Raw genomic sequence first — 16,366 nt, forward strand, 5'->3', positions numbered from 1 at the left:
GGTAGCTCTTACTGGAGCATGCCATATTTCGAGTCAGATGAAAGTGACAATCTACACAGATAGTCAATATGAATTCGTCATTGTGCATGACTTTGGCCAAATATGGTCACAGAGAGGTTTCTTAACTTCTTCTGGTTCACCAGTAAGAAATGACGAGAAAATTAAGGAGTTGTTACAAGCTGTTCAAACGCCAGAGAAAATTGCTGTGGTGAAATGCAGTCCACATCAGAGATCACAAGATTACGTGTCATTGGGAAATGCATATGCAGATCAAGTTGCAAAATTTTGTGCCTTGAATGGCATATCCTCCAAAGGAAACTGGGAACTGTTATCTGAAAATGATGAAGTGTATACGAATTTAACCATGCAAATTATTGATACTTTGGAAGAGCTGAAGGCTCTACGAGATAATGTTTCTAAAGAAGAGTGTAGGGATTGGATCAAGCTTAAATTTAAATGTGTCCAGAGGGAGGATGATGGTTGGGTGACAGGAGAAGGGAAAGTAGCTCTGCCAAGTAGTCTACTGACTCAAATGGCTAGATATTATGATGGACAAGCACACATAGGGAGAGATGCAATGGTTTGATGTTTTAAGCAACAGTGGTTTAATCCAGAGTTTAGACGGGTTTAGACAGGTTGCCAAAGCAGTTTGCCATAGATCCATTTTGTCAACAAATGAATGTTACTCATTTTACAAAGTGCATTGTGCATACCCGCTTACCCCGGTTATAATTTTGATCACGGTTCTTATAATTTCCATGCCTGGCAAATCTAAATAAAGTGACACTGCATTTTATTTTAAACCTCATTATAACAAGACAAATGTCCTATGTTACAATCAATCAATATAATTTTAAAAACAATCAATTTGTAAACTCTTCATTCATCTGAGAAAGTGCCATCTCTTGTTCAACTTCACTTACTACATTTTGCAGGGCCCTATAAATCCATTTAAAACCCCTCCAATTAAAAATCGGCCTAACGCGCAGGTTAAATTAAAAAATCTCATATCTACTAATAACTTAAGCGCTTGAACCCGATTTATAATAATATATTCCTTAAAAATTGGTTTGAAGAACGTCTTACACACTTCTAAAAACCAATAACAATCCAAAAGTATATGTTGAGCGCTACGTTTCTGTTGTAAGACACATGTACAAAGACCCTGATCATCCTTAAGAATGCTTTTGCTTTAGGATTCATGTAGCTGGGGTTTAACCCGGTTCTAAACTGTAACACTGCGCCTCTTAGTCTTGGGTTGGGTAGGGCCTCTATATAGGGGAAACTATTGGGATTCCTCCATCCACCTACCATAAACAGGGAGGAAATGTTTCACTCCAGGTACTCCAGATCTACTTCTCTTGCCCTTTCCTTTAGCATTATACATAGAGTCTGATTTGGGATTTGTTCTCCGCACCACTGGGTTCCAGATAAACCTAAGAGGCCGCAAATCTTTTCTAACCGTCCTCTCACTTGTGATGCCCAGTGTAACTCATTTGTTATTTCTTTTTTACACAGTCTTGCGATCTTTGAGATTCTCTCATCTCTTAGGCTTAACCAAAATTTCAACGTGGCCTGCGTTCCCTGATAAGTCCATGGCGTCATTTGACATTCTGCCCTTATACCTTGTATCATGCTTGAGGGAGGCAGCGATAGCATGCGCTTTACACATGCACTTTCTTCTGTCTCCCAATTTAATTTCCCAGAGTGTGTTAAAACTTCTACCCCATATTGAAATTGAGGACGTTCCATAGCTTTAAAAGCAGAGACAACAGGATGGAGGGATGGTCCCCCATATTTACTGCTAAACTGTTTCAACCCCCATACCGATGTTAAAGCTCTATTCTTTAGCGCTTTAATATGATCTTTCCATCTTAATTCGGAGTCTAACGACATGCCTAAATATTTATATTTTGTTTTACCTTCTCTACTTTTTCTCCTCTCAAAAAGTAGGTAAATGCACTCTTCTTTTTCCCTATTGTTATTATTTTCGTTTTATCCATATTTACTACCATTTTTTTCCTTTGACAATAAGAATTAAACATATACCATTTTCTTTGTAGCCCTTGCTCCGTCATACCGATTATCAATAGGTCGTCCGCATATAGTAAGCAGGAAATATGGAACCCATCCATTTTTGGGCAGAGGCCTTTAGCTTCCTTCAACAACCCTGGTAAGTCGGACAGAAATATAGCGAATAATAATGGAGCCAAAACACATCCTTGGCGTAAGACATTCCTTATAGGGATCTTCTTTGAAAGTGAACCACTCGTGTCTAAAATTACTTGGGCCCAGTTTTGTGAATGCAGACCCTAAAGTAGGAATTATAGATTTGAATCAACTCCCAGCTGTTTTAACATACCCCATAGCAATTTTATAGCTACCAAACCGAATGTAGCATGAAAGTCAACAAAGCAGCAGAACAAATGTACTCGCATTTCAATTGATTTTTTTTGCTAATGACCAAAAGCTGAAACAATGGTCGATTGTAAAATGACCTTCTTTAAAACCGCCTTGCTCTACTGGTATCAAGTCATTTATCTCTGCCCATGATTTAATTAGCCCCAGTAATAACTTTGTGAAAACCTTTTCACCTGCGTCTAATAAAAATATTAGGCAATAGTTTTTTTGGTTGTGTTGAGTCATCCTTTTTTATAAATCAAGTCTAATAATGGCACCCTTCCAATTCTCAGGAAAATGGCCATAATCAAAAAATGTATGGAACATAGCATAAAAGAATTTAGCCCACCAGTCGATTTTATTTGTTATTATTATTGCTGGAAGATTGTCTGGGCCCGCAGCTTTGGTTAGTTTAAGTACTACAATTATTTCTTTTATCTTTTGTAGGGCAAAAGCTTCCCTACCTATCTTCCTATGATCTCCATATTATTATACATTACACAGGTGTTTATTCCAGTCATCTTCTCCAACCAAACACCACATAGTTCCTGTAGCTTTCCCCCTCCCTTATCAACTGCCAAAAACCTCTAATATTCTGTGTTCTTATCACCTCTGTCAGTATCTCCCAATTCCTATTTAAATATACCCATTTCCTCTGTCTTATAATGGTTTTATAAATTTGCTTTGCTTGGTGAAGCTTCTGTTCTATATCAATAAAGGGTCTTTTCTTATATTCCCGTTCTAATTTCCACACTTTCTGCTTCTGGCTCCTACTCTCCTGATTATGCGATATAATATTGTTAGTCTTACATACTTCTCCCTTCATCGTTTCCTCTTGCGTTGTTTTTAACTTTGCTTTTAAACAGTCAACTACTAGAGCAATTCCCCTATTGTCACCCTTAAAAGCGTCACTTGGTTCTTCCTCCATTCTGATATCTCTATAATTTACTATCAATTCATTAAGCGCTTTTAGACTACTTTCTGTAATTCGGGTAGTTGTCCTACGAGGATACTCTACCTGCACTATCAGCACTTTTCTCTTTCTTTTTGGGCTTTATTTACTGGCCCTATTGTTAACCGTAGGGGCCAATGATCGCTGCCCTCTATATGCTCAACTCCGAAATCTAATACTTCTCCAAAATGCCAAGTATTTATAAAGGCATAGTCGATAGGGCATGCCTGATTAACTATACGAAAGATCTGTCTTGCCAGGTGATCTGTATTCATACATCCATTTATGCAGAACATACCTAGGGATCCTAGAGTTCTTGCTAGGGACACGTCCCGGGCAGAACATTCTACAATTGGGAAAGTGCTATATGGAATTTCTGCAGCTGCAAGCAGCTCTTTATACAATTTATCACTGCTATTGGGGTCAAGTCTATGGTTAAAATCTCCCAGCATTAAAATCAAGTGTTCTGCTTTACCTATACATATTGCTTCCAAATCTTCCTCAAACAAACCCCGCTGGATGTCATAATCATGCGTATTCCCTGGTTGTACGTATACATTAATTATCATAGGCTGTCTGGACCCTCCAATTATATTGTAAAGATCTACCTGGCCTGCCAGTAACCATCAAGATTTAGTTTTTACCTCTGTAAGTGTGTTCGCTAATCTAGTTGACGTCTAAGTTATTAGGCCCCCTGACAGATGGACTAAACCTTGCTGATTTGCTCCCCTAAAGTGCCTCATAAAACCATCTACTGGTTCGGGTTTGTCGCACAACCAGGTTTCCTGGAAACACATTATATCAAATGTTTCCAGCCCTCCTTTTAATTATTTTTTATAGCCTCCTAAATTCCAGGAAATAATCTGATGGCCATGCGTAGAGCTTAATTCCTAATCCACATCACTCAACCCCCCCACTGTAATTATCTAGGGAGTTTACAAGGGGCTCAAAGCAGTTCCTCACTGTGGGTCGTTATACTCAGTAACTATAGTTATACTTTATCTGCCCTTATCTCCATCCACACACGTTCTCTGGTTTTTATTACGTGCCAAGTTTCACCACTTTATTGGGAAGCAGACCTGCATGGCACTTAAGGGCTCTACTATTTCTTTCCTCTACCTCTGGTTCGCTTAATTGTACCAATCTTATGCCCTCCTTCATTAACTCCATCTCTGCTTGCAATACCAATTGTCTGACGCATTCAGAGTAAAAGAGAGCCTTTGTCTCCTCCACCCCTTCCGAGTTAAAGGTAAATCCTATTTGCTTTATGTCTTCCGACTCAATCTCACATAAGCTTGGACACAGGGCCATTACTTCTAGAAGGCACGTGTGATTCAAGGGTTTTAGCTTTCTCTGCCATTTTCTCCCGAACTCCCTTCCCCAGGGCTCCAAATATATCAACCTACTCTTACTTCCTTTGGAACTATCCATCTTCCTCTTGTTTCCAGGGCCCTTTGGTAGAGAAAATCCTGCTCTTCACCTGGCAAACTGAATTATCTACTTCTCCACTTTTCCCCATTTTTACTAATATCCGAACGTTGTTCTCTCACTTTAATCCCCTACTTTCCCTTCTTTCTTCCATTACCATTATTTAGGAGCACTTCTTTCCTTTTACTGACTGAACATCTTCTCTGTGTGGTACACTGGGAGCCTTTTGTGGCATGCTCCCCCTGTCTGGGACTCCCGATTCCCATCCTTGTCCTCGGATTGTCCTTAATTTCCTATCCTGAACTACCTGGATTACCTTCCTCCCTCTCTCTGCAAATGGATTTCACTGAGATGCCTGCATGTGCTGGTTTGACGTATGTGTTGGTGATTGTGTATATTTTCAGTCACTGGGTTGAGGCTTACCCTACAAAGAGGAAATTATAGTCTCACAGTAGCAAAACCACTGCTTAGAGAGTTAGTTCCAAGTTTCGGTTTCCAGGTCTCTTTGGAATCAGATAGAAGAAGCCACTTTAACAATGAAGTAATTAAGTTGCTGTGTTCGGCTTTAAACATGGAGCAGAAACTCCATTGAAGTTACAGCCCAGAAGCTTCAGGACTCGTAAGCAGATGAATGGAACTCTTAAGTCCAGACTGGCAAAGATGTGTGCATCCATGAACTTGAAAGACAGATCCAGGCCAAGGGGGTTTGACTCCTCCTGAACCAGTTGCAGGAACGTCAAAGGAGAAGAGTTTGAGTTCAATTCTGAAAAGAGTATTAACAAGAAGACATTTGAAAGGTGACAACTGGCCAAAGAAAAACTCAGAAGCAGGAAAGATAAACGTGGGTCCACCAATTCAAGAAGAAAATGAGTTAAACGAAGGAGAAGATTTAAGTGAAGAAGAAGCTGCTAGTAGTCGAAAAGTGAAAAGAAAGAGTTGCTAAAAGAAGGTGCTCTGGTCTCGAATGGGCATATGTAGCTACAAATGAATGGCAAGAAGAATGTTTGTTTTGAGAGAGACATTATGAGTTTATATTTTGGTACGTGAAGAGAAAAGAAAAAGACTGATGAACATTTGTTGGGAAGCTGAATTTTTAAAAAACTGGATGAGAAGACTTTGATGAAGTCGTACCTAAAAAGAGTTTGATAAACTAACCTGACAAGCTGCTAAACTGATTTGACAAACTTTTACTGAATTTTGACAAAGAATCCTATTACTGTGAATGAACTTTTGGAAAAAAAAAAAAAACATTAGGAGGACTTGAAGATCGAAAGTTGAAGATTTTTGAAATGATTGTCTTTTGTTTTTACTTTTGCTGCATAGTCATAATTTGTGTTTACTTCTACTTTTTGATTCTTTCCAGACCATGGGAAACTTTAGTAATCAACACACTAAGAATAGTCGTCGTAAATGTATAGGTATTGGTTTGGCAATTGCTTGTGCATTAGTATGTTTGTTATTGATTGTGAGTGTGATTGTCATTGAGATGAATGGAGTTAACCATACTATAGAAACACTCAAAACGGTTAGTCCTTTAGAGTCAACTACTACTCGTTCAGCAATACATAGGTTTAAAGTAAATGAGAAATACTTACACGAGAAGAAATGTTTACTGAGTATGTTGATATAATGCATGTGATAGATTGTTATGTCTGTATGCAGATTCCAGCCTCGGTTGAGGAGGGAATTGCTTATCATAGTTTACCACTTACTTATGCTATAAGTTGTAGTCTTTTACTAACACAATTCTATAATCAGGAATATATTCAATATTTCTTTTCCAACTATGATGTATTTTCTTTTGTACCCATAATTAGATATTTAAGTAGAACAGCAAAGGATAATGATATAGTTTTAGTGAGAGATTTCTTTGAACTTGACCTTTGAAACTGCGTTCGCACATCACAATAATCCTACCTGTTTACTTACACCTGTAGAAAAGAAGTTCCTAGATAACACAGAAGACAGGAGAAGAGCAATTAAAGCTAAGATAGATAAGGGAGTAGTTTACCATAGACCTTGATTGATCATGCTTACACTGACATCACTAAACAAAGGAAGTTAGCATTAGATGCGCAACATGTGGGAAAGCTCTATATACATAGGCTGCAAAGTTATATTGATAGAATTTATGTGGGTACAAGAGAATGCGATGTGCTTTTGTTGCAGAGTAAATTGAATTTCATGTTAAATAGTCAGGATCCTCCAGTGCCTGGATTATATTATATTTGTGGGAAGAATGCTTACTAAAGTCTTCCTAGAGGATGGTATGGAACATGTTATTCGGGAATAGTATTTCCAAAAATGTACCAACTGGAAGACTTAAATAAGTTTCCTAAATTTGCTGAAATACAAACGAGAAACAAGCGAGATTCAGTTTCAAGCATTGTGGGAGGCCTATTCGGAGCAATAATTCCTTCAGTGGGAGTTGTTCTGAATGCAATAAAAATACAAAAGTTGTCTACAGTTGAAGATAACATTTTAATGGATTATTCAGGAGCTATTCTCCTCTTAGATACTTAAATGGCTGCTATAAGAGCTATGGCTCTTCAGAACTGCCTTGCGTTAGACATTCTTTTAGCAAAAGAGGGCAGAGTTTGCAAATTACTTGGTCCGCGTCACTGCTGTTCAAACATACTGGACAATAGTAAGTTAGAGGTTTGATTAACAATTTAACAAAAGATAAAACAGAACTAAAAGAATTAACTGAAACTCCTATTTGGGGAAAAAAGCTGGCAAGGAAATTGCTTCAGTGGGAAATTGGCTTGGCAACTTGGGAGAAGGTATTATATTAATATTAGTCAAATGGATTATGATAATTGTGTTTTGTCTATTTGGAATTTGAGGAATATATAAAATATTTAAAATGATTAAAACAAAAAGATTTCAAAAGAATCAGAGGAGGGTAGATGTTCAAATGGAGGATTTGTTTTATAAAAAGGTGAAAGAATCAGGATTTTGAATTATGAAATTAAATACATTTATTTGGGGTTTTTGTGTGATGACAGTCATCAGAGGAGGGATTTTGAGAGCTGAAATTTTCTTGATAAATGTTTAGTCTTTGCGTAATTATACTTACAGATTAATGTGTGAATTAATTTAATTAGAATTGTGATCAACTAAATGGCCACTGTCATATGTAAGGCCTATATTTTGTTTTCCATACTAACTTAAGCTGCTGAAATTATTTTGTCTTTACAAAAGAGTGTGTTTCTTAACTGACATAAATGGCAGAATTAAACGTGTATTTAGTGGCCTCTGCTGGACTGAAGTAGGAGCAGATGCAAGGTCCCTGTATAAAACGTTTCTAGTGTGTTCCGCAGTCTGACTGACTTAATTGTTTGTAGTTATGTTTCTAACTTGTGTGTCTTTCCTCAAGGGAAAAAGAAATGGTGTGATAACATATTCTGTAATCGTTTTCCTGCGACTTCGTATTCCGGTGGTATGAAAACAAAGGGTCCACAGATTAAACTTGAGAAGAGGATGCGCAAGATACAATTGTATTAGTTTAGATTTCGTCAATGGAATAACAGCAAATAGAAGAACTTAGAGTAAACATTTTATATAATTTTGATATCTGTTAATGTCCTGATTGGATAAAACATGAGGTGAGAAAGTTATGACCAATCATTTTCATTTAAGTTTGATTTAATGTTCAGTCACAGTTGTTTTTGAGGCATTCATCATTTAAGCATTCCTACTCTGATGTTCTCGGTCTAGTATTGTAAGCTCCAGAGACTTATTTATGATCTGTCACTTTGACAATTCATGTTTTGCCGGATAGTCTATTAACATTTTGGTACTTTATCAGTTTATATCTGTTCAATACTGAACATATGCTTAGATGGTTTAGGGTATCTTATAGTCCAAATTCTAAACCATCACCCCGTTCTTATTCCTGATGCTACCTGTTCCTGTCCTGATGTTGGTGCCTGATGATGCTGTCTCCCTGACGAAGACGACGATGTTGCTGATTACCGTAGTGATTGGGTAAATGTATGAGCTGTGAATTGTTATTTGTCTTTTGCTTTCAGGTACCAACTGCAAATGTTTATTTACTGCTGCTTATTTTTGACAACGCTGTAGTTAGATGTTTTCCAAATTTGTGTTACTAAAACTATCACATGGAGTCCAACATGTTAATGCTGATCAGTGAGGTATTAATCTCATGAATAATCATTGATACTTTTTTTGTCTTATTGTTATCAGATGTATTCAATTTCTCTTACTCAGATTCTGTTGCTATGGTTTTGTGTAATAACCATTGAGATAATGTATCTTTTTGCATTGATTAAACTTAGATATATCCGCCGTTCCAATCAGCCTTTATTGTTTCTCTACGTGTACCATTTGTGTTTGAGAATTATTTTCGTGATTTTAGCGTTGCTAATATTGGGAAATAAATCATTAACTTCTGAATGAACTGGTGTGGTTGTTTAAGTTGAATTGATAGTCATATGTTATATGTGATGTTTATGACGTATTTCGGATGACTTTTTCTTTAATTCAGATTCAGTTCATTGACCTAGTGTATGAAATCCACTATCTAGTCTCTTGTGACTAAAACATAGCTAGGGTTTCTCTGCGCTATCACTGGCTCATGTGACACTGTATACAGTGGTTGACATGTCACTGTTGCTTACTTGGAGCAGCACCACCTGACACCAGAATGATTGAAAAAATATTTTCGGATCCAGTCTGGCGCACATGCAAGGGTATTAGAAGACTTAAAATCCATTAGAAAAATTATTCCTGAAAAAGTGGAACTTGGCTCTCCTAACCTTTCAAGGTTTTAGCACAAAACGTACGGGAGATTTTTCAGTTTGGAGACTTGTGCTTCAGACAGAAGCAAATACGCTCTTTAGCGGGCCATTGGAAGATATTTTCTTCAAAACTAGAGGGTGGACAGTGCCTTCTCAGGAGATTTACTCATGATGTAGCATGTATCACTCGCAGACAAAATGCCCCACAACAACAGTGCATCAAAGGAAACAGCTAGAGGGGTTGGATATGTTCCCAGAAAAAAAAAAAAAAAAAAATGAAGGCAAAACAGACATCTAGGGAGATATGAGCTGGATATGAGAAATGGGTTTGGATAGATAAACAGAAAATGTAAAATAATAAAAGCAAGGCAAAACACAGACTTCTAGGAAGAAATTAGCTATGTAGAAAATCACTGGGTACTCGATGTGCAAAAGAAATCTAGGCCCTCTGTAAGCAAAATCACATTCATCTCATCGGCTGCAGTTTGGGTGCTTTTCACTCTGGTGAATCAGCCATTAAATTGATTCATTTCTGCTGCATATCAGTTTTGTGGTTTACTGCTCTTGTAAACCACTATGGGCCTCTAAACTGAATAAAAGGAAATGATCTAAGCATATGGAGTGATAAAATGTGCACTGCCTGAGAAGGACAGGGTTGCTTCTGCTAACCTTTTCTAGTAGTGCTTGCATGCCTTTGCTTTGATAGTCATTCCATATTTGCTTGCCATGTACCTTTGCCTAGACATGTTATAGGTAGATGAGGCAGCACAAGAATATAGCCTATCAGTACAAACAATTTCCCTCAACACTGTGAAGTGTGGTTGAGTCCATGCCGTAACTGACTGAGCCATAGCATACTGCTCTCTCCGGTTAAACTGCATGTATACCTTTAAAGGAGTTAACCTAGAAAACATGCCTATGCTAGCTAGCAGACTGTAAAGGTGAAATCAAGTTCAGGACTAACATAGCCTTTTACATGAATAAGACATCTAGAAGGATTCAGACAGTATGGAATTCATGATGGTATCTCTTATTTCCTTTCTTGTATTAAATCCTGATTTTGCTGGGCCAGGAAATATAAACCTCTCAATTGATATGGGAGATTCTTTTGAATCCTCTGTAGTGACAACAGAAGTGGCAAGAAAGGGAGTAAAACAATTACAAGAGTTCAATATCAAAACACCACATAGCTATACATCTGAATTAAAATGTCAAAAAGTTGAGAGGGGATGTCTAAAAATACAGTGCAGGTAATCCAGTGAGGAAGCTCAGGTGGGTGGTTCCTATAAGAACTTTATGTTGAAGGATTAGGGGGGAACCTAGAAATATTGTTATGGCTCACTCTTTCCTCAGAGGAAGATCTTAGATTCAAGGATGGCATTTTGGTGAGTAGGCTGAATTCAGCCTCTGGCAGAGGTTCAGTAAACGTAAAAGTCGGAAATGGGGTCTCTAGTTGGCAGTGGTTTGTACCCTGTCAAAGTAGGGAAAGGGAGTTACACAGCTAAGATAACCCCTGCTAATCCCCTTGGTAGGTTGTCTCAAGCAGTCAAGCTTATCTCAGAGGCAATGTGTAAAGTATTTGTACAAACACACACATTAACTCAGCGAAAACACCACAAAAGTACTCCACACCAGTGTTGAAAAATAGCCAATATTTGAGTAAGACAAGACCAAAATAGCAAAACTCCAACATACACAAGTAAAGATATCACTTTGTAAAGGTTTATGAGAGTCTTAATCCATAGGAATCAATGGTTATATACTTTTAACACACAGTCCCTGTGATGCGTCAAAAACAAAGACGATGCAAGACGCAAAGGAGCTGAAGCATTGGAAAAGCGAAGCAATGCGAATGTTCCTTACTGCACATAGGTGGTGACGCTTTGGCTTCTTACTGGCAGGGCAGGTGATGTGTTGATTCTCTCCTCACAGGAAAGGCGATGCTTTGGTTTACAATCAAGCAGCCTCGGTTCCTTACTGCGGTACAGGGTCGATGAGAAAGTGACACCCAGATAAGATGTGTGGAAAATCTAGACCCACTGTGATGATGGTGCCGAGGCGGAACAGGTGCTGCGTCGTTCCTATGGGCACTGCACCGATTCTTCCACTGCAAGACAGGCACTTATTCGATTCTACCGCAAGAAACGCACTGTGTCGATTTCTTCAGGTATTGCATCTATTTTCTGCCACAGTGCATCGATTTTCTTCCTTGGTGCATCAGTTTCCACTTTCAATGGCTTAGGGACTGTATTTGGCACCATTTGGAAAGTTAAGACTCCCAGCAGAAGAGCCCAGGCACTGGTAGATAAAGCCTTTGATGTCCCTGAGACTTCTTAACAGGAGGCAATCTCAGTTCAAGCCACTGGAGAACCTTGGAAGCAAGATGTATAAAGCAAAGTCCAATACTTTCACTCCCAGGACAGAAACAGCAGGCCAGCACAACAAAGCAACAGTCAGAGTGGCAGTCCCTCCTACAGTATCCAGCTCTTCTTCCTGGCAGACTACCCTGAGCCCAGAAGTGTTCTAACGTTATGGTCTCCGAGGCCCAATACTTCTATTCATTTCTGCCTTTGAAGTAGGCAAACTTCAAAAGAAAGTATCGGTAGTGCACAAGACTGTGCCTTTCCTTGCCCTGGCCCCAGACTCACTCCAGGGAGTTGGAGACTGCTTTGTGTGAGGACAGGCACAGCCCTATACACATATAAGTGTCAGCTCCTCCCACCACTCTAGCCCAGGAAGACCTATCAAAATATGCAGGGCAAACCTCGCCTCCCTTTGTGCAACTGTCTGGGATGAATTCACAAACAGCCCAACTGTCAACCTGACCCAGACGTGTATTTCACAGCATGACAGAGGTACAGAATGGCTGAGCAATAACACGCCCACTTTCTAAAAGTGGCATTTTCAAACTTACAATTTAAAAACCAACTTCATCAAAATATGTATTTTTCAATTGTAAGTTCAGAGACCCCAGACTCCACATCTCTATCTGCTCTCAATGGGAAATTACACTTAAAAGATGTTTCAAATCAATCAATACTCATGTTAACCTAGGGGAAGAGATAGATCTTGCAACAATGAAAAACAAATTTAAAAGTATTTCAGTATCAGGACATGTAAAGCACACCAGTACATGTCCTATCTTTTAAATACACTGCACCCTGCCCATTGGGCTGCCTTGGGCCTACCTTAGGGTAGCTTACATGTAAAACAGGGAAGGTTTGGGCCGGACAAGTGGGGACACTTGCCAGGTTGAACTAGCAGTTTAAAACTGCCCACACAGACACTAAAGTGGCAGGTCTGAGAAATGTTTACAGGGCGGCTCAGATAGGTGGCACAATCAGTGCTGCAGGGCCACTAGTAGCATTTGATTTACAGGCACTGTGCACACCTAGTGCATTTACAATGGACTTGCACTAAAGCAAATATGGCAATCCTGGATACACCAATCACCAAAACAATTTAGACAGGGAGCACTTTCACTTTAGCACTGGTCAGCAGTGGTAAAGTGCCAAGAGTCCTAAAACCAGCAAAAACTTCAGCATACAGTCAAAACAGGAGTTCAGAGGCAACATGTTTGGGGATAACCCTGGGCAAATGGCCATTTCCAACACACCCTGTGCCACAATGTCACTGCAAAATCGTACTGGTCTTTTGCACTCTTTTTTCACTTATTAAGTCCTTAATTTTATGCTATAAAGATGACAAAAATGCCATCAAAAGAATGGCATGGAATGGGGTACTGTAGTGGAAATTATAAGAACTTTCCTCTCTCATAGAATGTTGATGTTTCTGCATACTTGTGAGATGGGTATATTCTTCTGGACACTGAGGGGCAGTCACCCCAGACCCAGCGCACCACCTCTACATATATAAGGAGACCCATTTAGAGAGTTAGACTCAACCTTCCAATGAAGGCATTTGTCACTGGGATTACTGGAGTAATCTATCAACCTCAGAGCGCTGAAGCTGTTCAGTGGGGATTTGAACGAGCACCCCGCCACACTGCTGCAACGTGCTTATTAAGGAGGTGATACTGCAAAGTAGAACAGGAAGCCTTGTGACTGGACACTTGCTCAATAGGGGTTCCAGAAGGAGTGTGTAAAGGCTTTTATCTCCAAAACAAATGATTCAAAGGCTTAAAAAAAGGGAAGGAAAACCTCAAATCAGTACTGAGTGGGATGCGAAGTGGATTCCGCAACTGCACTCAAATTTCTCTTACCCAGATGCAATGGATAGCATTCCATCACTGTTAATAATAATCTGCAACCTCAAATGAACCCTATGAGTAATATGGGGGGGACACATCAAATGAAAACTCCTCAAAGAACACAGGAATAGTGAGGAAAAGACACCAAAAAGAAGCTGCTGCACATATGCACTTCTTGAAATAAAATGTACTGAATGTACAATAGCTGTCTACCACATTATTCCCACCACGGTTTGTTAGTAGTATGCAAGTGAAGAGGGCAGCATACAACCATGCAATAAACGTTAAAAAACATTTATTTAAAAAAACTGACCTTTGCTTTTTGCTCCATAAACAAGATAAGTACAATAGATTTTACAATTAAAACCAGCAGAAAAGGAAAATTCATTATTCCATGTTGACATATGGATTGTGACTGGCAAATGGAGCATGCCAAAGAACAATTGTGCTTTATGAAATCATTTGAGTATACTGACATACATACCATGCCCGGATTAATAACAATCATTCCTTTACACTCCTCAGCATACTTTTGCCAATCAAGCTGATTCCACTGGAGCATGACAGCTAGTTCTTCCTCAGGAACGAGAGCTTTAGTACTGTTTAACAAGTAAAGTAAAACCTGGTGCATGGACAACACTTCTTTACCACCATCTTAGAAACAAGAAACAGAAAGGTATATTTTTTAAACAGAAATGATAATGAAAATGTTGCACAGAAACACCCAAGGCTACACACACAGAACCACCATATACAGATGTTGAGGTCTACCTTATATTGATGTTTATTTTATGTTGATACACCTTTCATGATATTGTGAACGATTTTTATGAATTTATACGTTTCTTCATCATAAGCAATGAGCAGAATGCATTTTTTCTCAGTTATACATCTATACACTGATATAGTACTATTGCTTATGAAACACATTCTGAATGTGTAGAACTACAGTTTTCCCTTTTATTTATTAACTAGGCCTCCATTTAGATATAAACACCATGTTTTCTAAAATGCAAGTCACCCTGTTACTTGTGCTTTCCACCTGCCCATGTCTCTCCTCGCAAATTCGGCAGCACACATTTAGGATGTACTGCTTTATTCCTACTTTCATTGTTTAGGCCGCGATCTTTGAATTTTCCCCAGCTCTGGCACAACCTTCAACTTTAACTCCACGGGCCTGCCACTGCTTGACTGTGCCCTATTTATTCATATAACACATTATTGTTAAAGCATCTGCGGACAACATTAGCACAAAGGCTGCTAAATAATTATTCGTATATCGAGATAGTGTTTAAGTGATGAGGCAATATAATGTTTGTCATGTGCTCTTATTTGCTAATGAAATGGTACATTTGCTCATACCACAGAGATTCTTCAGTTTCTGTAGTTCCATATACAAAAATAATGTGTAAAAACCCATGATTTTTAGAGTGAGACAGAAAACTTTCCTCTTCCATGACAGATTCTGTAAGTCATACTCCCTATTTTGATGCCCACTTGGGACCCAGAATAATTTCTGATTTTGCAGTTCTAGTATCGCCCATTCACTGAGAGACCTCATAGCATACCACTCAAATTTCGAATTTTGCAAAAATACCCTTTAACATTTTATTGATCCTGAACTCAGTTATTAAGTGGGCCGATTTACGTAATAAATTGTATTTTTGATGCACTAGGACGTGCCTCAACACAAGGACACATTGCCTCATGAAATTAAGGCTAAAACACGGTCTTCGATCCAGTGAAAGTGTACATTTTGGATGAGATACAATTTTGGGGTATCTAGAATTCTGGGGTAGCTACAACCACAATTTTGAAGGCCTCTCTATGTCTTTGAGGGACCTGTAGGACATCAATGTCTCCCCCTGACATCAATGAATCATATAGGATGCCAAGGGTCTTTCCATGATTTGAAGAGACTCTCCTTGATGCGAAGTAACGCGAGGCGATTTGCTGATGGCTTATGGTCTGGTCCGAAAAAGAGGATTTGAATGGCAATTATCTAGGTGTGGAAATACAAGATACCACTTTGTTGAATGCTACTGGCAGTGTGGGGGGCAGAAGGGTGCCAAAAAGTAGTGTTTTCATATCTGAAGAATCGTAAAGCAAGAGTATGCAAAGAAACTAAAGTCTATCCCATAAACAAAGTAATCTGTGGAAGTGCCACAGGGATCCTGTCTCTTACCTTTAAAGAACAAACTACAGCCAAACCCAAATTTTATATTCCATAATTATTCTGATGACACTGAAGCTTTGTAGGTCATGGTCAGGAGTATGTGTTCCTTGTAGTTTCTTTGTGGTACACTAAGTCCCTATTTTCCTTTTAACATAGAAATAATTACTCTGTTTGATGCTCCAAGGTTTAAGTGGGGAATAATCATGTCTTCACCACTCTTCAAAAATGCAGGTGATTTAGGAATAGTCCACACCTTTCCTTCAAGTGCATTACAAACTCAGAAGAATGGGCTACTAACAGTTTTTGTCTTTTACGTTCCTCGTTCTGGAGGCAATGTGGAGGGTAGCATCCTTTCATGGAAAATTTCTCGAGTTTCACCAATAAAAAGATTGGTCCCCTTCAGTTATCTCCTTGTGCTTAGGGCCAGGTACTTTGAA

At 38.8% G+C, this 16,366-nt stretch overlaps 1 protein-coding gene across 4 annotated transcripts in view; it reads right to left on the reverse strand.

Moving 5' to 3' along the window:
* DROSHA (drosha ribonuclease III) overlaps positions 1-16,366 on the reverse strand; it is a 608,989-nt gene that overhangs the window by 269,750 nt on the left and 322,873 nt on the right. For all 4 annotated transcript variants that reach the window (XM_069218569.1, XM_069218578.1, XM_069218550.1 and 1 more), the window contains exon 13: positions 14,238-14,407. In XM_069218569.1, the coding sequence (XP_069074670.1) occupies positions 14,238-14,407 (170 nt within the window). The remainder of the gene's footprint in view (positions 1-14,237; positions 14,408-16,366) is intronic.

Source organism: Pleurodeles waltl, chromosome 2_1, assembly GCF_031143425.1.
Source record: "Pleurodeles waltl isolate 20211129_DDA chromosome 2_1, aPleWal1.hap1.20221129, whole genome shotgun sequence".
NCBI lineage: Eukaryota > Metazoa > Chordata > Amphibia > Caudata > Salamandridae > Pleurodeles > Pleurodeles waltl.